Source organism: Oncorhynchus mykiss, chromosome 23 (genome assembly GCF_013265735.2).
Source record: "Oncorhynchus mykiss isolate Arlee chromosome 23, USDA_OmykA_1.1, whole genome shotgun sequence".
NCBI lineage: Eukaryota > Metazoa > Chordata > Actinopteri > Salmoniformes > Salmonidae > Oncorhynchus > Oncorhynchus mykiss.
In genome coordinates this window covers 49,229,474-49,256,553 of record NC_048587.1, presented here as the reverse complement: position 1 = coordinate 49,256,553, position 27,080 = coordinate 49,229,474, and the positions used below count along the sequence as shown (strand labels likewise).

At 43.3% G+C, this 27,080-nt stretch overlaps 2 protein-coding genes and 1 long non-coding RNA gene across 7 annotated transcripts in view; 2 read left to right on the top strand and 1 right to left on the bottom strand.

The window, feature by feature from the left end:
- LOC110502914 overlaps window positions 1-1,698 on the top strand; it is a 29,035-nt gene extending 27,337 nt beyond the window's left edge. For all 3 annotated transcript variants that reach the window (XR_005039230.1, XR_005039231.1, XR_005039229.1), the window contains one exon: window positions 470-1,698. This is a non-coding gene — a long non-coding RNA (uncharacterized LOC110502914). The remainder of the gene's footprint in view (window positions 1-469) is intronic.
- Window positions 1,699-2,196: 498 nt separating this feature from the next.
- LOC110503138 (class A basic helix-loop-helix protein 15-like) lies at window positions 2,197-12,831 on the top strand. The gene is made up of 2 exons (XM_021581475.2): window positions 2,197-2,339; window positions 10,396-12,831. The coding sequence occupies exon 2, from the start codon at window positions 10,436-10,438 to the stop codon at window positions 11,009-11,011; it is 576 nt and encodes a 191-aa protein (XP_021437150.2). The 5' UTR covers window positions 2,197-2,339; window positions 10,396-10,435; the 3' UTR covers window positions 11,012-12,831.
- A 156-nt stretch (window positions 12,832-12,987) lies between these two features.
- The window catches only part of LOC110502913 (tectonin beta-propeller repeat-containing protein 1), a 26,094-nt gene continuing 12,001 nt past the window's right edge, over window positions 12,988-27,080 (bottom strand). For 2 of the 3 annotated variants that reach the window (XM_036960685.1, XM_036960686.1), the window contains exons 14-24: window positions 26,813-26,970; window positions 21,574-21,701; window positions 17,345-17,544; window positions 17,119-17,198; window positions 16,908-16,964; window positions 16,351-16,525; window positions 16,110-16,245; window positions 15,726-15,818; window positions 15,496-15,602; window positions 15,234-15,353; window positions 12,988-15,022 (exon numbers count right to left, since the gene is read on the bottom strand). In XM_036960685.1, the coding sequence (XP_036816580.1) occupies window positions 14,846-15,022; window positions 15,234-15,353; window positions 15,496-15,602; window positions 15,726-15,818; window positions 16,110-16,245; window positions 16,351-16,525; window positions 16,908-16,964; window positions 17,119-17,198; window positions 17,345-17,544; window positions 21,574-21,701; window positions 26,813-26,970 (1,431 nt within the window). In that variant the 3' untranslated portion in view covers window positions 12,988-14,845. The remainder of the gene's footprint in view (window positions 15,023-15,233; window positions 15,354-15,495; window positions 15,603-15,725; window positions 15,819-16,109; window positions 16,246-16,350; window positions 16,526-16,907; window positions 16,965-17,118; window positions 17,199-17,344; window positions 17,545-21,573; window positions 21,702-26,812; window positions 26,971-27,080) is intronic. The other variant, XR_005039227.1, reaches the window with a different exon arrangement.

The window sequence follows — 27,080 nt, the reverse complement described above, 5'->3', positions numbered from 1 at the left end:
TACCATGATATTGTAAATACAAGAAACGAGTAAACAAATACTTCTATACAGAGTTTTCCTTTGATTGGTTTCCCCTTGCCTACTGTGAAGCATAACTCAGTGATAAGTAATACTATGCTGTAACACACGGACGGACGGACAAATATGATTCATATATTAGAATTTAAATAACACAGAATGAACTAGAGGCTAAACAATAGCCATACAAGAATAAAAATACAAAAACTGTATCCTAATATGACAGACAGACAGACAGACAGGCAGGCAGGCAGGCACACACGCACGCACGCACGCACCCACACACGCACACACACATACACACATACATACATACATACATCACCCGTGTCCATTTTGCTGCTGGGAGCTGCTCACCTGTGTCTGACATTCTCTTTAGATACCGGTAGGTATGTTTGTGGAACCACTATTTCATACAGAAGTCTGACTGACTTTCTTGTGTTTACCCCAGGATCCACCGCTGGGAAAGGAAGACTAAGTGTGTTTGCTGAATGAAGACAAACACCCAAATAAACAGAAGAGTTCAACAGTGGGACCTTGCTGTTTCACCGCTAGTGAACACTACACATTCTCCCTTTACAATTTATAGACCAGGGGTCCAACTACAGGGGTGTAAACCATCCCTTTTCAAGTTGCTGTACCACCAAGAGTCAGTTGTTGACCTTTCAGGGCTATGTCTGCCTGTATCCCAATAAGAATTAGTCTAGAACACATTAACAGTAACAGAGGGGTCTGATGACCACAACATAACAACAAGGATTAGTCTAGAACACATTAACAGTAACAGAGGGGTCTGATGACCACAACATAACAACAAGGATTAGTCTAGAACACATTAACAGTAACAGAGGGGTCTGATGACCACAACATAACAACAAGGATTAGTCTAGAACACATTAACAGTAACAGAGGGGTCTGATGACCACAACATAACAATAAGGATTAGTCTAGAACACATTAACAGTAACCGAGGTGTCTGATGACCACAACATACCATAACATAACACACACACACTGAGATGTGAATGCAAATAGAAAAATAAACAGTTAAAATAGATTAACCAACATAAAAAATCATGTTATATCCCTCTGACAATTAATGGGCAGGTGCAACAAGTGGACTGACATGTGGAAAGCCTCTACTTGATTTTGACAAAGTGCAGTTTTAGCCCTGTTTATACCTGCTTCTAACAGTCTTGAGCATGTCCACATTCTCATTGTGATCTAATTGTGATATTATCTTCCTGACCACCTCCAGAGCGGTTTTTCAAATAATTTGCATAATTTGCATACAGGGAGGGACCATGATATCTGGTCACAATGTGGACAAAGTGGACGGAGAAGAGACACATTTATGCAGTGGCATAAAGTACTGAAGTAAAAAATACTTTAAAGTACTACATCAGTCATTTTTTGGGGGTATCTGTACTTTACTATTTATATTTTTGACAGCTTTTACTTTTACTTCATTTCATTCCTAATGAAAATAATGTACTTTTTACTCCATACGTTTTCTCTGACACCCAAAAGTACTCGTTACATTCTGAATACTTAGAAGGACAGGAAAATGGTTATCCCTACTGCCTCTGATCTGGCGGATTCACTAAACACAAATGCTTCATTTGTAAATGATGTCTGAGTGCTGGAGCTGGAGTAAAGAGTAAGAGTAAATAAATAATCAGTAAATCAAAATAAAATAAAAACGATTTTGCCATCTGGTTTGCTTAATGTATTATTTATTTTTGTATTTATTTATTTTTAACCTTTATTTAACTAGGCAAGTCAGTTAAGAACAAATTCTAATTTACAATGACGGCAATATACTGTATGTGAATTTATTTATACTTTCACTTTTGATACTTAAGTATATTGAAAACCAAATACTTTTAGACTTTTACTCAAGTAGTGTTTTGCTGGGGGACATTCACTTTTACTTGAGTCATTTTCAATTAAGGTTATCTTTACATCTACTTCTTCCACCACTGCATTTATGCAACGGCTTCACTGTGGGCACAATCAGAATGCGTATAAGATCAGGACAAAGGACGCATGTTAGACCAGGTGTAAACGAGGCTTTTGGTAGCGCAGGGCACAGATGACCATGTCCGGAGTTGGAGCGCACTCCCATTGGCTAAGCGAGCGCTACGTGTACATTACAGCAGCAACAGGTACCTCACATGTTTACAGTTATCTTCATCCTCGGAGTGGAACCTCAGACGCTTCTACCACTTAAGCAAAACGTGCATTCTGAAGATATTATCGATGTTCCATGGTGAAAACTATTCTTCTACATACAGGGGAATCTTACTTTCACTTGAAAGGTAAGTTAAGTTTCAATTTGTTGTCCATTCCATTTTTTCTTCATAGAAATCCAATGAAGTTATATCAATTTAAGACATTCACAGTTTTTTTAACTATTCAAATAAAAATAGCATTTCTTACTGAAAAACATGATATACAGTCCAGTCCGTAATTATTGGCACCCTTGGTAAAGATTAGCAAAAAAAACATTGTATAAAATAAATAATACAAATACTGAGCTATATTGTATGCTCAAGAAAGGAGGAACATTTTATTATTTTATACTAATACAATTGCTCAGAGAAAGATATTTTGTGTAACAAGTAATATATATATTTTAAAAAATATGATTGGTATGCTTGTTTTCAATAGATTTCAATACCTCACCTATCGAGGATAACTGCACTGAGCCTTTTTCTAACATGTTTTATGAGATTGGAGGACACATTGGGAGGGATCTTAGTCCACTCCTCCATACAGAATCTTTCCAGGTCCTTGATATCCGTGCACTAATGGACTCTCCTTTTCAATTCAAACCACAGGGTTTCAATTGGGTTCAAATCCGGAGACTGAGATGGCCATTGCAAAATGCTGATTTTGTGGTCATTTAACCATTTCTTTGTGGATTTTGATGTGCGCTTGGGGTTATTGTCATACTGGAAGATCCACATTGCTAAATGGCATTGGCACTTGGATTAGAATCTGTGCTATGGTCAGATTACATTAAAACAAGAGCTCTTCGGCCGCGCGTCACTGGGCAGCTCGGGCCCGGGTTTCCCTTTGTAATCCATAATAGTTTTCAAGCCCTGCCACATCCGACGAGCGTCAGAGCCGGTGTAGTAGGATTCAATCATTGTCCTGTATTGACGCTTTGCCTGTTTGATGGTTCGTCTGAGGCTATAGCGGGATAAAAAATATTAAAACATACAGTGAAGCCGCTCATCATTTACCATGCATTCAGTCATCTAACAGACTCACATCCAGAGTGACTCAAAAGGGAACATCGACAGATCTCCCACCAAGTCAAAATGGGAGCTCGAACCAGCGACCTATCTGCCACCGGCTATGCTTCTAACCGCCAGGCCACCAACCATCCAATATCCCACAGTTCCCCGAGAGCTGCACCTCAACCATCCCGAGAACCACGCCCCCACCCCGAAAAAAACAACAACCCTCCCTCCATTCCCCAACCCCAAACCCTCCCAAGCCACCATCCCCCAATGCATAATCAATCAACAAAATTAACAAAATAGGAAAAAGAGAATGTGTACACACGTACAAGCACCTGCTCATCAACAGCCTCAGGCAAACAATCATTGGATGTAACAGCATTGCTCCTCAGCATCATTCAAACATTTCTGATAAGCGTCTGGATTAGTGTTCCGCTCCATGTAATCCATGACTTCTGGTTGGGATATGTACGTACGGTCATTGAGGGGACGACGTCATCGATACACTTATTTATGAAGCCAGTGACTGAGGTGGTATACTCCTCAATGCCATCGGATAAATCCCGGGAACATATTCCAGTCTGTGCTAGCAAAACAGTCTTGTAGCGTAGCATCTGCGTCATCTGACCACTTCCGTATTGAGCGAGTCACGGGTACTTCCTGCTTTAGTTTTTGCTTGTAAGAAGGAATCAGGAGGATCGAATTATGGATAGATTTGCCAAATGGAGGGCAGGGTAGAGCTTTGTACGCGTCTCTGTGTGTGGAGAAAAGGTGGTCTAGAGTTTTTTTTCCCTCTGGTTGCATATGTGACATGCTGGTAGAAATTTGGTTAAATGGATTTAAGTTTGCTTGCATTAATGTCCCCAGCCACTAGGAGCGCCGCCTCTGGATGAGCATTTTCTTGTTTCCCTATGGCCTTATACAGCTTGTTGAGTGTGGTCTTAGTGCCGACATCGGTTTGTGGTGGTAAATAGACAGCTACGAAAAATACAGATGAAAAGTCTCTTGGTAGATAGTGTGGTCTACAGCTTGAGGTACTCTACCTGAGGCGAGAGATCTAAGATCCCTCCTTATGTGTTCTCTAATTTCATATAACGTTTTAGAAAAAGGCTCAGTGCCATTATCCTCGCAATGTGAGCTATTGAAAGTTATTGAAAACAGGGTTGCAAATTATTTTGACCTCTATATTTAAAACTTTTTTACTTGTTAAATAAAATTTGCCATATGTATGTTGTTTGTATAAAAATATTATCAATCTAACCTTAATAATCTTTTCATAATAAGCAAAAGCCTAAAAGTGTTACTTTGTTACCCAACTCATCATCACAATGAAATAATACTGAATGTATAATTTCTGTAAATACTACAGTATGTAGTTGGTTTTATGCTGTGAAAAAACTGTTAGAATAACTTGCTGTATAGCAGAATAGCCCCTTGCAGTGATTTCACCTTTTACCATGTTACATGAATGGCGTCTGATGAAGCATACCAGTAGGCCAACAGCCTCCACACAGACACACATTTCACATCATAGATAGCCTATATCTCAGACAGGTTTACTGTTAATCTCACACAGTGATCTGCAATTTAAAGGAGCAATCTGTGATTGCTACATCTGCGATTGCTACATGCAACTGTCGTACCCCATCAGAATCCAAAATATATGCTTGTTTTACTCAATTGTTTGTAAACGATTTAATTGTAAACCAACAATGTATAGTCTCAAGGCATGTCTAAAACTATAACTGTGATATCATGGATGGTCAGTGCTTGCATTCATAGCTCTGTTTCTGAATTTGAAAGTGGTAACATTTCTTCAGCGCCAGCCCTCAGCTGTTTACCAAATCTGTGGCGGGGTGGCGCTTTGTTGTTTGAAGTGCAGATTTCCCCTTTAAGTTATGAGATGGAGTACACAAGGGTAACATCTCTCTCCCCAAAATTGTGCTGTACTTTTCTGTCTCCTGTCTGTGTTAAAAGAGTGTAACCTTGAGTTGGGTATTATCTGGAGGCCTGGGTAACCTACAGTAGGATAAGACAGGTGGAGATTACATTATAGCATTTTCACACACTGGCTGATTAGATAGACACTGTGTTTCTTACATTTTTCTTCACGTCAAAAGAAAATACATCTTCATTTAAAACTGAATAAAAACAATTCTAAAAAGGCCATATTTCTGTCTTATTGTAATATAACATATATAACTCATCATTAATCATCATAAACAGCAGGTTTAGTTCCATTAGCTAATTACAATGTAATTACAGTGTAATCAGCATTTCACGGTGAGGTTTACACTTGTTGAATTCGGCGCATGTGATGAAGTTTGATTTGATTTTAGAACTTGGGTTTGTCAATTTGTAGTTGTTTTTCTGAGTAATAAGGACGCAAACTCAAGTACCCCCTGTATAGTTTTATTTAAAATACAAATATTTCCCCTTTATTTAACCAGGTAGGTCAGGTAGGCCAACTGCGACCTGGCCAAGATAAAGCAAAACAGTGCGACAAAAACAACAAGAAAGAGTTACATATGGGATAAGGAAATGTACAGTCAATAACACAATAGAAAAATCTGTATACAGTGTGTGCAAATGAAGTAAGGAGGTAAGGCAGTAAATAGGCCATAGTGGTGAAGTAATTACATTTGAGCAATTAACACTGGAGTGATATATGTGCAGATGAGGATATGCAAGTAGAAACACTGGTGTGCAAAAGAGCAGAAAAATAAAAACAAATATGGGGATTAGGTAGGTAGTTGGATGGGCTATTTACAGATGGGCTATGTACAGCTGCAACAATCGGTAAGCTGCTCTGACAGCTGGCACTTAAAGTTAGCGAGGGAGATATGAGTCTCCAACTTCAGTGATTTTTGCAATTCGTTCCAGTCATTGGCAGCAGAGAATCCTGGAAGGAAAGCGGCCAAAGTAGGTGTTGGCTTTGGGGAGGACCCGTGAAATATACCTGCTGGAGCGCGTGCTACGGGTGGGTGTTGCTACGGTGACCACTGATCTGAGATAAGGCGGAGTTTTACCTAGCAGAGACGTATAGAAGAGCTGGAGCCAGTGGGTTTGGCGACAAATATGTAGCGAGTACCAGCCAAATAGACTGCATCCAATTTGCTGAGTAGAGTGTTGGAGGCTATTTTTAGTCAAGGATCGGTAGGATAGTCAGTTTTGCAAGGGTATGTTTGGCAGCATGAGTAGAGGCTTTGTTGCGAAATAGGAGGCTGATTCTAGATTTAATTTTGGATTGGAGATATTTAATGTGAGTCTGGAAGGAGAGTTTACAGTCTAACCAGACACCTAGGTATTTGTAGTTGTCCACATATTCTAAGTCAGAACTGTCCAGAGTGGTGATGCTAGTCGGGCGGGCGAGTGTGGGCAGCGATTGGTTGAAGAGCATGCATTTAGTTTTACTAGTGTTTAAGAGCAGTTGGAGGCCACAGAAGGAGAGTTGTATGGCATTGAAGCTTGTCTGGAGGTTAGTTAACAGTGTCCAAAGAAGGGCCAGAAGTATACAGAATAGTGTCGTCTGCGTAGAGGTGGATCAAAGAATCACCCGCAGCAAGAGTGACATCATTGATATATACAGAGAAAAGAGTCGGCCCGAGAATTGAACCCTGTGGCACACCCATAGAGACTGCCAGATGTCCCAGATAACAGGCCCTCCGATTTGAAGCACTGAGCTCTATCTGAGAAGTAGTTACTGGACAAGGCGAGGCAGTCAATTGGAGAAACCAAGGCATTGGGTCTGCCGATAAGAATATGGGGATTGACAGAGTCGAAAGCCTTGGCCAGGTCGATGAAGACGGCTGCATAGTACTGTCTTTTATCGTTGGCGGTTAAGATATTGTTTAGGACCTTGAGTGTGGCTGAGGTGCACCCGTGACCAGCTTGGAAACCGGATTGCATAGGGGAGAAGGTATGGTGGGATTTGAAACGGTCGGTGCTCGGTTTGTTAACTTGGCCTTCGAAGACTTTAGAAAGGCAGGGCAGGATGGATATAGGTCTGTAACAGTTTGGGTCTAGAGTGTCTCCCCCTTTGAAGAGGGGGATGACCGTGGCCGCTTTCCAATCTTTAGGAATCTCAGACGATACGAAAAAGAGTTTGAACAGACTAGTAATAGGGGTTGCAACCATGGTGGAGGATAATTTTAGAAAGAGAGGGTCCAGATTGTCTCGTCCAGCTGATTTGTAGGGATCCAGGTTTTGCAGCTCTTTCAGAACATTAGCGGTCTGGATTTGGGTGAAGGAGAAGTGGGGGGGCTTTGGCCAGTTGCTGCTGGGGGTGCAGAGGTGTTGGCCGAGGTTGGGGTAGCCAGGTGGAAAGCATGGCCAGCCATAGAGAAATGCTTATTGAAATTCTCGATTATCGTGGATTTATCGGTGGTGACAGTGTTTCCTAGCCTCAGTGCAGTGGGCAGCTGGGAGGAGGTGCTCTTATTCTCCATGGACTTTACAGTGTTCCAAAACATTTTGGAATTAGTGCTGCAAGATGCACATTTCTGTTTGAAAAAGCTAGCCTTTGCTTTCCTAACTGACTGTGTATATTGGTTACTGACTTCGCTGAAAAGTTGCATATCGTGGGGACTATTCGATGCTAGTGCAGTACGCCACGGGATGTTTTTGTGCTGGTCAAGGGCAGTCAAGTCTGGAGTGAACCAAGATATCTGTTCTAAGTTCTACATTTTTTGAAAGGGGCATGATTATTTAAGATGGTGAGGAAAGCACTTTTAAAGAACAACCATGCATCCTCTACTGACGGGATGAGGTCAATATCCTTCCAGGATACTCAGGCCAGGTCGATTAGAAAGGCCTACTCGCAGAAGTGGGAGTGTTTGACAGTGATGCGGGGTGGTTGTTTGACCGGGGACCTATAACGGACGCAGGCAATGAGGCAGTTGTTGCTGAGATCCTAGTTGAAAACAGCAGAGGTGTATTTAGAGGGCAGGTTGGTTAGGATGATATCTATGAGGGTGCCCATGCTTATGGATTTTGGGTTGTACCTGGTAGGTTCCTTGATCATTTGTGTGAGATTGAGGGAATCTAGCTTAGATTGTAGGACGGCCGGGGTGTTAAGCATATCCCAGTTTAGGTCACCTAACAGTACGAACTCTGGAGATAGATTGGGGGCAATCATTTCACATATGGTGTCCAGGGCACAGCTGGGAGCAAGCGGCAACAGTGAGAGACTTATTTCTGGAGAGATGGAATTTTAAAAGTAGAAGCTTGAGCTGCTTGAGCATTGACCTGGATACTATGACAGAACTCTGCAGGCTATCTCTTCAGTAGATTGCAACTCCGCCCCCTTTAGCAGTTCTATCTTGATGGAAAATGTTGTAGTTTGGGATGAACATATTTGAATTTTTGGTGGTCTTCCTAAACTAGGATTCAGACACGGCTAGGACATCAGGGTTGGCAGAGTGTGCTAAACCAGTGAATAAAGCAAACTTAGGGAGGGGGCTGATGTTAACATGCATGAACCCAAGGATTTTATGGTTACAGAAGTCAACAAATGAGAGCGCCTGGGGACACACAGGGCCTGGGTTAACCTCTATACCACCAGAGGAACAGAGGAGGAGTAGGATCAGGGTACGGGTATAGGAAATGGTCGTCTAGTGCATTGGGAAAAGAGAATAAAAGGAGCAGATTTCTGGGCGTAGTAGGATAGATTCAGGGCATAATGTACAGACAAGGGTATGGTAGGGTGCGAGTACAGTGGAGGTAAACCTAGGCATTGAGTGACGATGAGAGAGGTTGCATCTCTGGAGGCACCAGTTAAGCTAGGTGAGGTCTCCGCATGTGTGGGAGTGGGACAAGGGGGCTATCTAAGGCATGTTGAGCGGGACTAGGGGCTCCGCAGTAAAATAAAACAATGAGAGCTGCCCTAAACAACAGTATACAAGGCATATTGACATTAGTGAGAGGCATAAAGCAATCACAGGTGTTGATTGAGGGAGCTAAGACAACAAAGGGTAAGACAACAACGGGTAAACAGCTAAGACAACAACAACGGGTAAATGGTGATGAATGGGCAGAGGGGGTCAGTTAGCTACACACAGGGCCTGTGTTCGAGGCTGGGGCCGACAGATAAACAAAATTAAGTACAGTGTTAATGAACAGTCCAGCAGGCATCAGCAGTGTAGTTGAGTGATCACTGGGGCCAATGAGCAGCAATAGATGAAACAGGGAGCCGTTCGGTAGTCGTTACTACGCTAGGCGAGCGGGAGACACAGCGTTCAGAAAGCTAGCGGGCCGGGGCCAGCAGATGGGTCTTCACCGTCATCCACAACGCAGAAGCCAGTAGACCAGTCGTGATGGATCGGCGGGGCTCCGTGTCGACAAAGGGTCCAGGCCAATTGGCAAGAGAGGTATTGTAGTTGGTGTACTTCGTTGGCTAGCTGGGAGATGGTCCTAGCTCGAGGCTAGCTCGAGGCTAACTGGTGCTTGCCTCTGGACCGGGGCGTTAGCCACAATAGCCACTCGGTAGCAGCTAGCTAGCTGTGATGATCCAGTGTAATGGTCCAGAGCTTGTAGCAGGAATCCGGTGATGTAGTGGAGAAAAGCAGTCTGATATGCTCAAGTCTGATAGCGCGCTGTGCAGACTGGCAGGTATTATCTAAATGGCTGGTGTCTGAGCTAAACATAATGACCGCCAGCAGTAGCTAACAATGACTAAATAGCTAGTAGCTAATGATGGCTTCTGATGGCTTGCCTCTGATGGAGGTTCCAGTTATAAGGTCTAAAAAAAATAGCAGATCCGTACCACATTGGATGAGGCGAGTTGCAGAAAGGTATATTTAATTTGAAAATGAAAAAAAGAGATTGAAATATATACAAAAAATGAAAAAAATGAATATATATAGCCTCATTATTGTTATTTTATTATTTTTATTTTTTTAAACTTTAGTTAATTTAGTAAACATGTGACAAATAAAATTTGATTGGATGATTTGATTTGAGAGTGGAAGGGGAAAATGGTGGTCAAAAAACTGCATATTCCAACTTGAGTATTTAAACTAATCTGTAACACTGTAGCCCTCAGGGCAAAGGCACTGCCACTTGTTTGCTTATCTCTTCGTTGACAAGTCCTTTCTATAACCAGTTGTTGTTTCTGTTGTCTTTCAAGGCTGTTGTGAGGAAGAGGGGAAACTAAATCAGGCTGAAGGATGAAGTCTAAAGGGAAGGCGACTAAGTCATGCAGAAAACCCTGGACCGAGCCAGACCTGGACCTTGAACCAGAGAACAGAGAACCAGGCACCAGCGAACAGGAGGGCTCTGAGGCCTCGGTCCGTATTGGAGGCTCCTGGAGAGGCGTTCTGAGGGGCGGGGACCGCGAGCGAGGCGGAGGCGGTGGCAACACCCACGGCCCCCACAGACACCGACGGTCTCACAACAGCAACAAAGAACGCAACGTCCGGCGGCTGGAGAGCAACGAGCGGGAGCGCCAGCGCATGCACAAACTTAACAACGCCTTCCAGGCTCTTAGAGAGGCCATTCCACATGTCAAAATGGACAAGAAGCTCTCCAAGATCGAGACGCTGACGTTGGCTGAGAACTACATCAAGTCCCTGACCTCCATCATCCTGGGGATATCCAGCGCCCGCCTGCCCCCTGGTGAGACACCGACAGAGGCTAGCGCTGCCAGACTGCTCCAGTGTTACCAGCAGCACCTGGAGGAGGATGGGGATGAGAGCCTGTCTCAGTTCCTCACCCAAATCCACAGCTTCAGCCAGGAGAGCTAACAGCTAGCCTCAGTTCCTCACCCAGATCCACAGCTTCAGCCAGGAAAGCTAACAGCTAGCCAATGTTACTCACCCAAATCCACAGCTTCAGCCAGGAGAGCTAACAGCTAGCCTCAGTTCCTCACCCAGATCAACAGCTTCAGCCAGGAGAGCTAACAGCTAGCCTCAGTTCCTCACCCAGATCCACAGCTTCAGCCAGGAGAGCTAACATCTAGCCTCAGTTCCTCACCCAGATCCACAGCTTCAGCCAGGAGAGCTAACAGTTAGCCTCAGTTCCTCACCCAGATCCACAGCTTCAGCCAGGAGAGCTAACAGCTAGTCTCAGTTCCTCACCCAGATCCACAGCTTCAGCCAGGAGAGCTAACAGCTAGCCTCAGTTCCTCACCCAGATCCACAGCTTCTGCCAGGAGAGCTAACATCTAGCCTCAGTTCCTCACCCAGATCCAAAGCTTCAGCCAGGAAAGTTAATAGCTAGCAGGTGCTAACTCCACAGCCAAAGAGTTGAAGCATCCAGGCTTGACTTGGGGAGCGAATCTCAACTGAAACCCTATCTACCATATTGTACACTGCTACTCTACTTATGACCATGGCCAAAAGTAGTGCACAGATTGGGGAAAGGGTGTCATCTGAGATGCAGCCTTATACTCCGACAAGCTAGTGAGCTATAGTGACATACCTGACCATGCACTAAATGGAGCAAACAAGAAGGTGAGGTGATTTGGAGCACTGTACCCTTGACATTCATTCTCAGAAACGTAATGGTGGAGTACAAGTGAAGACAGACAGACAGGCAAAGAGCACCAGCAGCCTGTGGACTATGTCAGATTAGACAAAGGCCTAGCCAGAGCTGTGACAGACAGAATCCCCAAAGGACCATGATATAACTTCTAGAACAGGGGAACTTAAAGTTAATCTCACGTGGGATTCTGATTCTGATATGTGGTGAGAACCAAGTCAAAGAACATTCCAGCGCCATTTCATCTGTTTTCTTTAATTTTCCTGTCATTTTTCCTAGCTGGCGATTAACTGTAGTTACTTGATTGGTCAGAAATGTAAAATAACTGATTGTTAAAGTATAGTTCTCCAGGATACACTGTAGCCCACAGGGGCCCAAGCTGTGTATGTAGGACAGGCCACCCCTGCTTTAGATAGGACAGGCCACCCCTGCTGTAGATAGGACAGGCCACCCCTGCTGTAGATAGGACAGGCCACCCCTGCTGTAGATAGGACAGGCCACCCCTGCTGTAGATAAATAACTGTTTTCAACCTTTTAGGAACAATGTTTGTTTTCCCAGCTGAGCACTACCTCTGGACACAACAGTCACATACAGGACAAGGATATAATTCCCTATACTTGTCTCACAGACTTTAGTCAAATACTGTACTGTTTAAGGAAGGGAAAGAATACACACTGTAATTTAAAGTGTAAATCATTAGAAACATATTTGTATGTATATATTTTATTTGGGGGTGGTTGACAGTTATTAAATTGCAGAGTGGAAGACAGGTAGGTGGGACAAACAGTTTGAAGGGTTGGAGCAGGGAATTGAACTCATGTCTCTGGTGGGAAGAGGAAGCCAGCTAGCAGTGTTATCGCTAGACCACAGGATCTACACAGAGCCATATGTGTACATGTCAAAATGTACAGTATGTGTTGACCAAGTTGTTTTACCTCCATGACCCTATGGTATCTTGTGTTTTTATGTTGGTAGAGCATGGGGCTTCCAATGCCAGGATAGTGGGTTCAATTACCACTTGTACACAGAAAGTATGCAAACATGACTGTTAGTTACCTGGAATAAATGCATCAGCAAAATGGCATATTTTATTAGAACAGTGGTGTGAAAGGTGAATGTAATAATTATGTTGCTCTTACAATGTGTGTTTGAATGATACTTCTGTAATATCTTTGCAATCCTGAGTTCGCCTGAGACTCCAAGAAAGTGTGAATTGAAAAATGTAAAACGAGAATCTTCCTTATCAATAATCACATTTATTAAGAGGACATTGACCATGCACACTATTAGAAGGAAGACATATACAGCTCAATAACACCCTTGTTCGAGTTGGAACAGTACCGGCTTATAGTGTTCTATTTTACACCATAATCAACAAAAGCAATGGAATCCTCAAGAGAAAAGTCCTCCGATAGACTTCTGATTTTCATGCTATGGTGTACCCCCTTCACATCCCAAAGCATACGTGTAATGTGTCCCTCCTTTAGGATAAATCCTGTACTGGAGTAACAGCAGTATGTACTCAGTGTCATTATCAAACAATGCACTTGTTGTATTATGAACTGCCATAGGAAGATAAAGTGACAGTATTCACAGATATACAGTTTTCTGGACAATTAATGATTTGTAGTTGCAGTATATCAGTCACTATTGGATCTTCATCTTTCAGTTACAGCAGTAAGATGAATGAATGCCCAAACGTGATAGTTTCAGCCTTTGTGGTTTAAAGATAATAGTTAAATATTACTTAATATGACTGATATTTTATGATTTTTATATATCAATGTACAATAACCCAACCTTGAAATATCACAATGAAAACATTTATACTATACTTGTATTCAGATTTATAAAAACTATATATATATATATATATGTTCTTTCCACCAACCCCTTCACGTGTGTTGGCTGCCAGTCACGTGTGTTGGCTGCCAGTCACGTGTGTTGGCTGCCAGTCACGTGTGTTGGCTGCCAGTCACGTGTGTTGGCTGCCAGTCACGTGTGTCGGCTGCCAGTCACGTGTGTTGGCTGCCAGTCATTACTGCTAAAATCATAGGAGGTGAAAAATATGCAGATTATAGTGTTAAAACTCTTATTTTCCTGGGAAACAAACAAATGAACTTTTAAGCCTTTCAAAGACATCATTTTTCAAGCAATTCACATTTTTTTTAATGAAAATAAGAATATGTACTTTCTTTTCAAGAGTAACACAAGAATGCTATAGAAAAAACTGTCTCCCTAGGAACATGGACATACAAACTCTTCACTGTGGCCATCACAGATACAAACCATTCAGGGGAAAGGCATATAACTGTAAAAGCGCCGTGTGCTATCAAAGGATTCATAACCTAAATTATTCTCGGTAAATAAACCCTTAATGTTTTTGTTGTGACTCCAGTGGAATCTCTACGTTACCAGCAGGTACAAAGTAGGAAGTATAGTAACTTATTGGAACAGAATCAGTAAACACTACTGATCGCCCACCTTCACAGAATCATACATCGCCCACTTTCACAGAATCATACATGGCCCACTTTCACAGAATCATACATCGCCCACTTTCACAGAATCATACATCGTCCACCTTCACAGAATCATACATCGGCCCAATAACATTGAATACCCCAGAAAACTCTATCACTAATATAACAAACAAAACATCTATTCACATACAGACAGAAAAAAAAACATTCAACCAAAAAATAACAATAAATAAAACTAAAAGTTATCTTAAGACCACAGATTTAAATAACGATGATGCAATGTTCGAAGACTGAGTCACACAGTTTAAAAATGACTAGTGCTCTATGTGGGAAATGTTGAACATGACCTGCTAGCTGTGAAGAGAGAAGGTGATTGGCTGAGTCAAGCTGAGGGCACAGAGCTAGGGTTCAAAGGTAATTGAACACAACCAGGTGATTGGACAGAAGAAGAGTTTGACTTCAGACACTTAGAGGGTGAGGCTGGAGCTGGGAGCTACAGTACAGTGTGGGTGGTGGAGTAGTTGCATTGGGGCTTTTGTTTTGTAGCGAGAGTTGGGCTGAAGACAGAACAGAGATACAGTGTCCACTGGCAAATACTCTACGTGTGTGTGTGTTTAACACCTGACAGCGTTCCCGTTCTCCTCTATGTTCCTGAAGGAGAGCGGTCTGCGGGGTGGATGGGTGCGGAGGGGGTCCGTCAGGGAGGCGGTAAGGGAGGGTGTCAGGGAGGGCATACGGACACGGGGAGCCTCGAAGGAGTTCCCTCTCACAGTGATGTGGTCCCAGCCACCCTGAGGAGAGAGAGGAAGAGAAGAATAGAGGGAGAGACAGAGAGAGAGAGACAGAGAGAGAGAGAGAGCGAGACAGAGAGAGAAAAAACAAGAGAGAAAAATAGAGAGAGTCAGACAGCCCCCCCACCAAGAAAACCTTTCCATTGAAAGTCATTGGTGTCTCAGAAGCAGGTTGGTGAGTCAGGGTTAGAGGTAAGGTTAAGAGTCTCACCCCGATGCCATAGTCCCACGACTGTCCCTTTGGCTCCATGGGCTGAACCCCCAGACGGTGACAGACTGTCCCACAGCTCAGACTGTGGCTGCCTTGCACCTTGTCAGCTATGATCCACACCTACACAACAACAATGAGAAGGGTTGAGTTACTCAACACAGTGCAATGTCAAGAAGTTAGAATTTTGAAAAAAGAGGAAGTCATTATCATTCATTACTGCCAACAACAACCACCCAGTTTTTAGATTGTAGGTTCTGCTCACCTGGTCCAGAGGTCCTACGGAGACCTTGCGTACATTGTTGGAGATGTGTTCCCATGACGATCCCTGGGGGCAGCTAGGAGTCAGGCCCTGTCTGAACCACAGGTTACCTGGATGGAGAGCACCAAATTAAAATCATGAAAAAAATAAAGAAGAGATGGTTCAACTAATAGACGTCTGACAATTATAAAGGTCAATGTCATTGTCAGTCATGACGTTCTCGTCTGTAGTACCATGTTGATCCACTGTGTAGACTGACGTCCTCCCTACAGACACCTGTTGGAGCTTCTGCCTGACTGGAGAGGGGATGTGGTACCAGCAGTCTCCTACAGGGGGCAATAGTACATTAAACAGCCAGTGATTAGAGTCTTCTCTCATCATTAGGTCCATCTCTGTGATAGGAGCCAGAACTCAGAGAGAGGTAAGCTCCTCCCGAAAACAAACATTGAGCTATTACTGTAAAGCACTTTGTGACAACTGCTGATTTAAAAACAACTTCAGAAATACATTTGAGTGATTTGACTGAACTATTGATTATCATTAAGACACACAGGACTGAAAGGAGAATCCCTGGGTTCTGTCAGAGACGGTGGGTTCTGCGTGATTCTCTGACTGACCTGAAGGGCTCTGTGCAGTCACGGAGCCCCTGTAGAAGGCAGAGCCATCCCTGGCAATGGCCCACACCTGGCTGGCCCCACCAATGGAGATAGACTTAAAGGGCTGGTCTGTGCCCACATGGAGCCATGACGTCCCCTAGAAACACACGCAACCACTTCTGTTATCAACCACAATGTCTGTGTATTCATGGTGGACTTGTGTGTTGTATGTTTACATATTGTGTGTGTGTGTGTGACTCACAGCAGGCGTCAGTAGGGTGACTCCCAGTCTACAGAGCACGTCTCCCTTGTTACTGATGGCCCACAGAGGGATCGGCTCAACAATGCTCTGAGCGCCACACGGGATGATGGTCACGTCACTCAACGGGATGGGTGGGACTTCCTGCCACGGCCCTGTGGTGGTCAGTTTACACTTCCTGTCAGAGGAAATACAAGGGTTGTTCAAATAGGAGTTAAGTCACACCTAGACCAGTGTACCAACAGTTGAATAGGTGTGTAAATACTGGGCTGGAGCAAAAACATGCACTCCCTGTGGGTCCCCAAGACCAGGATTGAAAAACTCTGCCCCAGACACTGATCTAACATCAGTTGTTGTGTTTCCTTCCCCCAATGGTTAAGGTTAGGATTTAGGTAGAGTAAAGCTGATCCTAGATCTGAGCTTACGGGCAATTTTTCCCCCAGAGCTCAAACCCAGGCTTGTTTAAACACAGTGGGCAGATTGAGGACAGACCATAGTGTGCTTACTAAACAAATAGTGATGAGGGAAAAGGGCGATTGTTGTGTGGTAACATACAGTACCTGGCCCATCGCCTACGACGGACAAAGTCCTTCAAGGTCTTGTGGCCATGATACGACCTGGAAGAGTACATACAGATTGAGGGAGATAAAATACATGATAGTGACAGAATCAAACACATATCATGGTTACTTTCATGCAGGGAAAAGATTCAGCTTGATATGTGATAGATAGACCAATGAATATGTATTGGGGAAGGTTAGATACACTCACGTTGGGAAATCAGCTGCATATTGCCAACCCTCTCTGTCTGTCCCTCCAGAGATACCGTAGTCAATGGCCCAGTCTGCCACCTGATAGAGACAGAGCAGTTAGCGGAACAAACTTTGTAGGACTATTTTAGTCATCTAATGGCACTCTGTGCATATTTAGTTCAGGTTCAAAAGTTATATTGTCCTGGGGTGACATTGAAATGTTTTGTCCGGTTACTGGTACCCACCCATGTCCAATGAGGGGATGGAGGCTTGGTGTTGGCCTTGGTACACTCCTGCAGTCCTGTTGCATCACTCCACATGTAACGGTCTGTTGGGAGGCCTCTGTTGGTATATCCTGTGACTGGGTTCCACCTCTGGTTCTCATAAATGTAGACACACTTCACATCTGTCTGGGTGTAGATGTTATCTGTGCTTCTGGCCAGACCTAACAAAAACAAGAGAGGGGTTATAGTCATGAGCTGAGACAAAACAGCCATGAAACATAACCTTACACCCTGACCAAACTTGCCCCGGGCATGCGCCTGTTGAAACATATCCTTACACCCTAACCAAACTGGTCCAGAGTGTGCGCCTGTTGAAACATACCCTTACACCCTGACCAAACTGGCCCCGGGTGTACGCCTGTTGAAACATACCATTACACCCTGACCAAACTGGCCCCAGGCCTGTTGAAACATACCCTTACACCCTAACCAAACTGTCCCCGGACATGAGCCTGTTGATTTTGTCTATCCACACTAGACGCGATCATGACACACAGGTTAAAATACCAAAACCAACTCTGAACCAACTATATTCATTTGGGGACAGGTCGAAACACTTACAGTACCAGTCAAAAGTTTGGACACACCTACTCAGATTTTTCTTTAATTTTTCTATTTTCTACATTTTAGAATAATAGTGAAGACATCAAAACTATGAAATAATAAATATGGAATCATGTAGTGACCAAAAAAGTCAAACAAATCAAAATATATTTTATATTTGAGATTCTTCAAAGTAGCCACCCTTTGCCTTGATGACAGCTTGGCACACTCTTGGCATTCTCTCAACCAGATTCATGAGGTAGTCACCTGGAATACATTTAAATTAACAGCTGTGCCTTGTTAAAAGTTAATTTGTGGAATTTCTTTCCTTCTTAATGTGTTTGAGCCAATCAGTTATGTTGTGACATGGTAGGGGTTGGTATACAGAAGATAGCCCTATTTGGTAAAAGACCAAGTCCATATTATGGCAAGAACAACTCAAATAAGCAAAGAGAAATGACAGTCCATCATTACTTTAAGACATGAAGGTCAGTCAATATGGAACATTTCAACAACATTTCAAGAAAGTTTCTTCATGTGCAGTCACAAAAACCATCAAGCGATATGATGAAACTGGCTCTCATGAGGACCACCTCAGGAAAGGAAGACCCAGAGTTAGCACTGCTGCAGAGGATAAGTTCTTTAGAGTTACCAGCCTCAGAAATTGCAGCCCAAATAAATGCTTCACCAAGTTCAAGTAACAGACACATCTCAACATCAACTGTTCAGAAGAGACTGCGTGAATCAGGCCTTCATGGTTGAATTGCTGCAAAGAAACCCCTACTAAAGGACACCAGTAAGAAGAAGATACTGGCTTGGGTCAAGAAACACAAGCAATAACATTAGACCGATGGAAATCTGTCCTTTGGTCTGGAGTTTGGTTCCAACCACTGTGTCTTTGTGAGACACAGAATAGGTGAATGGATGATCTCTGCATGTGTGGTTCCCACCGTGAAGCATGGAGGAGGAGGTGTAATGGCATGGGGGTGCTTTGTGGTGACACTGTCAGTGATTTATTTAGAATTCAGGGCACACTTAACCAGCATGTCTACCACAGCATTCTGCAGTGATACACCATCCCATCGGGTTTGCGCTTAGTGGGACTATCATTTGTTTTTCAACTGGACAATGACCCAACATACTGTACACCTCTAGGCTGTGTAAGGGCTATTTGACCAAGAAGGAGAGTGATGGAGTGCTGCATCAGATGACCTGGCCTCCACAATCACCCAACCTCAACACAATTGAAAGAGTTTGGGATGAGTTGGACCGAAGAGTGAAGGAAATGCAACCAACAAGTGCTCAACTCCTTCAAGAATGTTGGATAAATCATTCCTCATGAAGCTGGTTGAGATAATGTCAAGAGTGTGCAAAGCTGTCATCAAAGCAAATATATGGCTATTTAAAATATATTTTGATTTGTTTAAGACTTTTTTGGTCACTACATGATTCCATATGTATTATTTCATCATTTGATGTCTTCACTATTATTCTACAATGTAGAAAACAGTAAAAATAAAGAAAAACCCTTGAAAGCTATTGTATGAAACATTCATGGACATTTAGCTCGCTTGCTGTTGCTAGCTAATTTGTGCTGGGAGATAAACATTGGGTTATTTTACCTGAAATGCATATGGTTCTGTTTTTAGCTGGATCTTTGTAGAATTTTGACCCGGAGTCATAGAAAATGGTGTGTTTCTCTACTCCAACAATTAATCCACAGATAAAAAGGGAAACCTAGGGGCCAGTTAGGTTAGTTTCTTTGATTAATCTCTCCTTGTTCACTTGTCAATCACCCATAGGGGGGTTGTATGCTCGTGAAAACCAATGAGTAGATGGGAGAGGCAGGACTTGCAGCGCATCAAGCTTCTCAAAAAGAACCAAGTTCTATTTTAGTGTTCGGCAGCGTGAGCAGTTTGAGAAAAAAATATTGCAACATGCCCGGTTTGGTTTCCCTATTAGTGGCTATACAGTACTTGGTTTATGTTTAGCGTACGCTTTAAATCCAGTCCAGTAGGTTTATGTTTAGCGTATGCTTTCAGTCCAGTCCAGTAGGTTTATGTTTAGCGTATGCTTTAAGTCCAGTCCAGTAGGTTTATGTTTAGTGTATGCTTTAACCTCACTGGTGTAGGGGGCAGTATTTTCACATCCGGATGAAAAGCGTGCCGAGAGTAAACTGCCTGCTACTCAGGCCCAGAGGCTAGGATATGCATAGTATTAGTGGATTTGGATAGAAAACACTCTGAAGTTTCTAAAACTGTTTGAATGATGTCTGTGAGTACAACAGAACTCATATGGCAGGCGAAAACCTGAGACAAATCCAACCAGGAAGTGGGAAATCAGAGGTTTGTAGTTTTTCAAGTGATTGCCTATCCAATATACTGTGTCTATGGTGTCAGATTGCACTTCCTAAGGCTTCCGCTAGATGTCAACAGTCTTTAGAACGTTGTTTCAGGCTTCTACTAGGAAAGAGGAGTGAATAAGTGCTGTTTGAACCAGTGGTCTGGCTGAAAGCCTTTAGTTTAGTCACACGCGCAGCCGTGAGCGCGAGCTCCGTTCCCACACATTTATTGTCTAACATGGAGTCCTGGGAGTGCCATCTGATGAAGATCATCAAAGGTTAGTGATTAATTTAATCGCTATTTCTGACTTTTGTGAGCCCTCTCCTTGGCTGGAAAATGGCTGTATGGTTCTCTGTGACTAGGCGCTGACCTACCATAATCGCATGGTGTGCTTTAGCAGTAAAGACTTTTTGAAATCGGACACTGTGGTTGGATTTACAAGACGTTTATTTTTAAAATGGTGTATAATACTTGTATGTTCGAGAAATTTTAATTATGGGATTTCTGTTGTTTTGAATTTGGCGCATTGCAATTTCACTGGCTGTTGTCGAGGTGGGACGCTACTGTCCCACTTGTACCAGAAAGGTTAAGTCCAGTCCAGGAGGTTTAAATTTAGCGTATGCTTTAAGTCCAGTCCAGTAGGTTGATGTTTAGTGTATGTTTTAAGTCCAGTCCAGTAGGTTTATGTTTAGCGTATGCTTTAAGTCAAGGCCAGTAGGTTTATGTTCAGCGTATGTGTAACCAATGTGAAATGGCTAGCTAGTTAGCGGTGGTGCGCGCTAATAGCATTTCAATCGGTGACGTCACTCGCTCAAAGACCTTGAAGTAGTGGTTTCCCTTGCTCTGCAAGGGCCGCGGCTTTTGTGGCGCGATGGGTAACGATGCTTCGTGAGTGACTGTGGTTGATGTGTTCAGAGGGTCCCTGGTTCGGGGCGAGGAGAGGGACGGAAGCTATACTTTCACATTGATGCTGTTGACCCGGATCACTGGTTGCTGCGGAAAAGGAGGAGGTCAAAAGGGGGGTGAGTGTAACTGATGTGAAATGGCTAGTTGGTGGTGCGCGCTAATAGCGTTTCAATCGGTGACATCACTCGCTCTGAGACTTTGAAGTAGTTGTTCCCCTTGCTCTGCAAGGGCCGTGGCTTTTGTGGCACGGTGCTTCGAGGGTGGCTGTTGTTGATGTGTGTAGAGGGTCCCTGGTTCGAGCCCAGGTAGGGGCGAGAAGAGGGACAGAAGCTATACTGTTACATATGCTTTAAGTCCAGTCCAATAGGTTTATGTTTAGTGTATATTTAGTGTGTTTACCCTGCAAGAATCCCCCTCCATAGCCGCCAGTGTAGACCCAGACAGTGTGGTCGTAGCCAACCCCCCACACCACCCCCAGACTGTTAGACTCCACCAGACGCAGGTGGCCCCCCACCTGATGCCAGAACCTGCAGACACACAACGTGGGGTTGAAGACAAAGTAAGGAAAAGTATAACATTTTAACTGAAAGGCTATTCAGACAGTCAAGGCTATTCAGACAGTCAAATCAAATCAAAGTTTATTTGTCACGTGCGTCGAATACAACAGGTGTATTACAGTGAACTGCTTACTTACAGGCTCTAACCAATAGTGCAAAACAGGTATTAGGTGAACAATAGGTAAGTAAAGAAATAAAACAACAGTAAAAAGACAGGTTATATACAGAAGCGAGGCTATAAAAGTAGCGAGGCTATAAAAGTAGCGAGGCTACATACAGACACCGGTTAGTCAGGCTGATTGAGGTAGTATGTACATGTAGATATGGTTAAAGTGATTATGCATATATGATGAACAGAGAGTAGCAGTAGCGTAAAAGAGGGGCTGGCGGGTGGTGGGTGGCGGGACACAATGCAGATAGCCCGGTTAGCCAATGTGCTGGAGCACTGGTTGGTCAGTCCAATTGAGGTAGTATGTACATGAATGTATAGTTAAAGTGACTATGCATATATGATAAACAGAGAGTAGCAGCAGCGTAAAAGAGGGGTTGGGGGGGCAAACAATGCAAATAGTCTGGGTAGCCATTTGTGGATCTGTTTGGGCGGTATGCAAATTGGAGTGGGTCTAGGATTTCTGAGACAATGGTGTTGATGTGAGCCATTACCAGCCTTTCAAAGCACTTCATGGCTATGGACGTGAGTGCTACGGGTCATTTAGGCAGGTTGCCTTCGTGTTCTTGGGCACAGGGACTATGGTGGTCTGCTTGAAACATGTTGGTATTACAGACTCAATCAGGGACATGTTGAAAATGTCAGTGAAGACATCTGCCAGTTGGTCAGCACATGCCCGGAGCACACGTCCTGGTAATCCATCTGGCCCGGCAGCCTTGTGTATGTTGACCTGTTTAAAGGTCTTACTCACGTCAGCTATGGAGAATGTGATCACACCGTCGTTCGGAACAGCTGATGCTCTCATGCATGCCTCAGTGTTGCTTGCCTCGAAGCGAGCATAGAAGTGATTTAGCTTGTCTGGTAGGCTCGTGTCACTGGGCAGCTCGCGGCTATGCTTCCCTTTGTAGTCTGTAATAGTTTGCAAGCCCTGCCACATGCCGGTGTAGTATGATTCAATCTTAGCCCTGTATTGACGCTTTTCCTGTATGATGGTTTGTCGCAGGGCATAGCAGGATTTCTTCTAAGCTTCTGGGTAAGAGTCCCGCACCTTGAAAGCAGCAGCTCTCACCTTTAGCTCAGTGCGAATGTTGCCTGTAATCCATGGCTTCTGGTTCGGGTATGTACGTACAGTCACTGTGGGGACGACGTCCTCAATGCACTTATTGATAAAGCCAGTGACTGATGTGGTGTATTCCTCAATGTCATCGGAAGAATCCCGGAACATGTTCCAGTCTGTGATAGCAAAACAGTCCTCTAGTTTAGCATCTGCTTCATCTGACCACTTTTTTATAGACCCAGTCACTGGGGCTTCCTGCTTTAATTTTTGCTTGTAAGCAGGAATCAGGAGGATAGAATTGTGGTCGGATTTACCAAATGGAGGGCGAGGGAGAGCTTTGTACGCGTCTCTGTGTGTGGAGTACAGGTGATCTAGAATTGTTTTCCCTCTGGTTGCACATTTAACATGTTGATAGAAATGTGGTAGAACTGATTTAAGTTTCCCTGCATTAAAGTCTCCGGCCACTAGGAGCGCCGCCTCTGGGTGAGTGGTTTCCTGTTTGCTTATTTCCTCAGACAGCTGACTGAGTGCGGTCTTAGTGCCAGCATCTGTCTGTGGTGGTAAATTAACAGCCACGAAAAGTATAGCTGAAAACTCTCTAGGCAAGTAGTGTGGCCTGCAATTTATCACAAAATACTCTACTTCAGGCGAGCAAAATCTAGAGACCTCCTTAGATTTCGTGCACCAGCTGTTGTTTACAAATACGCACAGACCGCCCCCCCTCGCCTTACCAGAGTCAAGATAATTCAGACAGTTAAAGCTATTCAGACACTCAAGGCTACTCAGACAGTCAAGGCTATTCAGACAGTCAAGGCTATTCAGACATTCAAGGCTATTCAGACAGTCAAGGCTATTCAGACAGTCAAGACTATTCAGACAGTCAAGGCTATTCAGACAGTCAAGACTATTCAGACAGTCAAGGCTATTCAGAGAGTCAACGCTATTCAGACAGTCAAGGCTATTCAGACAGTCAAGGCTATACAGACAGTCAATGCTATTCAGACAGTCAAGGCTATTCAGACACTCAAGGCTATTCAGACAGTCAAGGCTATTCAGACAGTCAAGGCTATTCAGACAGTCAAGGCTATTCAGACACTCAAGACTATTCAGACAGTCAAGGCTATTCAGACACTCAAGGCTATTCATACAGTCAAGGCTATACAGACAGTCAATGCTATTCAGACAGTCAAGGCTATTCAGACACTCAAGGCTATTCAGACAGTCAAGGCTATACAGACAGTCAATGCTATTCAGACAGTCAAGGCTATTCAGACACTCAAGGCTATTCAGACAGTCAAGGCTATTCAGACAGTCAAGGCTATTCAGACAGTCAAGGCTATTCAGACACTCAAGACTATTCAGACAGTCAAGGCTATTCAGACACTCAAGGCTATTCATACAGTCAAGGCTATTCAGACAGTCAAGGCTATTCAGACAGTCAAATATATTCAGACAGTCATGACTATTCAGACAGTCAAAGATATTCAGACAGTCAAGGCTATTCAGACAGTCAAATATATTCAGACACTCAAGGCAATTCAGACAGTCAAGGCTATTCAGACAGTCAAGGCTATTCAGACAGTCAAAGATATTCAGACAGTCATGACTATTCGGACACTCAAGGCTATTCATACAGTCAAGGCTATTCAGACAGTCAAGGCTATTCAGACAGTCAAGGCTATTCAGACAGTCAAAGATATTCAGACAGTCAAATATATTCAGACAGTCATGACTATTCAGACAGTCAAGGCTATTCAGACAGTCAAGGCTATTCAGACAGTCAAGGCTATTCAGACAGTCAAGGCTATTCAGACACTCAAGGCTATTCAGACACTCAAGGCTATTCATACAGTCAAGGCTATTCAGACAGTCAAGGCTATTCAGACAGTCAAGGCTAGTCAGACAGTCAAAACTATTCAGACACTCAAGGCTATTCATACAGTCAAGGCTATTCAGACAGTCAAGGCTATTCAGACAGTCAAGGCTATTCATACACTCAAGGATATTCAGACAGTCAAAGCTATTCAGACACTCAAAGCTATACAGACAGTCAAGGCTATTCAGACACTCAAGGCTATTCAGACAGTCAAGGCTATTCAGACAGTCAAGGCTATTCAGACAGTCAAGGCTATTCAGACACTCAAGACTATTCAGACAGTCAAGGCTATTCAGACACTCAAGGCTATTCAGACAGTCAAGGCTATTCAGACAGTCAAGGCTATTCAGACAGTCAAGGCTATTCAGACACTCAAGGCTATTCATACAGTCAAGGCTATTCAGACAGTCAAGGCTATTCAGACAGTCAAGGCTATTCAGACAGTCAAATATATTCAGACAGTCATGACTATTCATACACTCAAGGATATTCAGACAGTCAAAGCTATTCAGACACTCAAAGCTATACAGACAGTCAAGGCTATTCAGACACTCAAGGCTATTCAGACAGTCAAGGCTATTCAGACAGTCAAGGCTATTCAGACAGTCAAGGCTATTCAGACACTCAAGACTATTCAGACAGTCAAGGCTATTCAGACACTCAAGGCTATTCAGACAGTCAAGGCTATTCAGACAGTCAAGGCTATTCAGACAGTCAAGGCTATTCAGACACTCAAGGCTATTCATACAGTCAAGGCTATTCAGACAGTCAAGGCTATTCAGACAGTCAAGGCTATTCAGACAGTCAAATATATTCAGACAGTCATGACTATTCAGACAGTCAAATATATTCAGACAGTCAAGGCTATTCAGACAGTCAAATATATTCAGACACTCAAGGCTATTCAGACAGTCAAGGCTATTCAGACAGTCAAGGCTATTCAGACAGTCAAAGATATTCAGACAGTCATGACTATTCAGACACTCAAGGCTATTCATACAGTCAAGGCTATTCAGACAGTCAAGGCTATTCAGACAGTCAAAGATATTCAGACAGTCAAATATATTCAGACAGTCATGACTATTCAGACAGTCAAAGATATTCAGACAGTCAAGGCTATTCAGACAATCAAAGATATTCAGACAGTCAAATATATTCAGACAGTCATGACTATTCAGACAGTCAAAGATATTCAGACAGTCAAGGCTATTCAGACAATCAAAGATATTCAGACAGTCAAGGCTATTCAGACAGTCAAGGCTATTCAGACAGTCAAGGCTATTCAGACAGCCAAAGATATTCAGACAGTCATGACTATTCAGACAGTCAAATATATTCAGACAGTCATGACTATTCAGACAGTCAAAGATATTCAGACAGTCAAGGCTATTCAGACAGTCAAATATATTCAGACAGTCAAGGCTATTCAGACAGTCAAGGCTATTCAGACAGCCAAAGATATTCAGACAGTCATGACTATTCAGACAGTCAAATATATTCAGACAGTCATGACTATTCAGACAGTCAAAGATATTCAGACAGTCAAGGCTATTCAGACAGTCAAATATATTCAGACAGTCATGACTATTCAGACAGTCAAAGATATTCAGACAGTCAAGGCTATTCAGACAGTCAAGGCTATTCAGACAGTCAAGGCTATTCAGACAGTCAAGGCTATTCAGACAGCCAAAGATATTCAGACAGTCATGACTATTCAGACAGTCAAATATATTCAGACAGTCATGACTATTCAGACAGTCAAAGATATTCAGACAGTCAAGGCTATTCAGACAGTCAAATATATTCAGACAGTCATGACTATTCAGACAGTCAAAGATATTCAGACAGTCAAGACTATTCAGTTGTTAAGTGCATACATCTGATTAATCTAATATCTTTTTATCTACAAATAATAAATCCATCATATTTTTATCAAGCCTTTATAAAGCATTGATAACAGCCCAGAGGACGTGTCTTACATCTGATCGCAGGGTGTGGGGTAGGGACAGGTCTCCAGGCTAGGTGAAGGCTCACAGACAAAGACGTCTCCTTTACAGGTGACTGACCAGAGGGCCTGTTTAGAGGGGGGACCCTGGATCCCCCGGGAGTCACAGCACGACACACTCAGCAGGGCCAGCTGGGGGTACAGAGAGACAGTCAAAACATTCCCAGACTACAACTTATAAAGGATAGCATGCAGAGTCTTCATAAGCCCTACATAGAGGCAAAGTCATGCTACATAGGGTC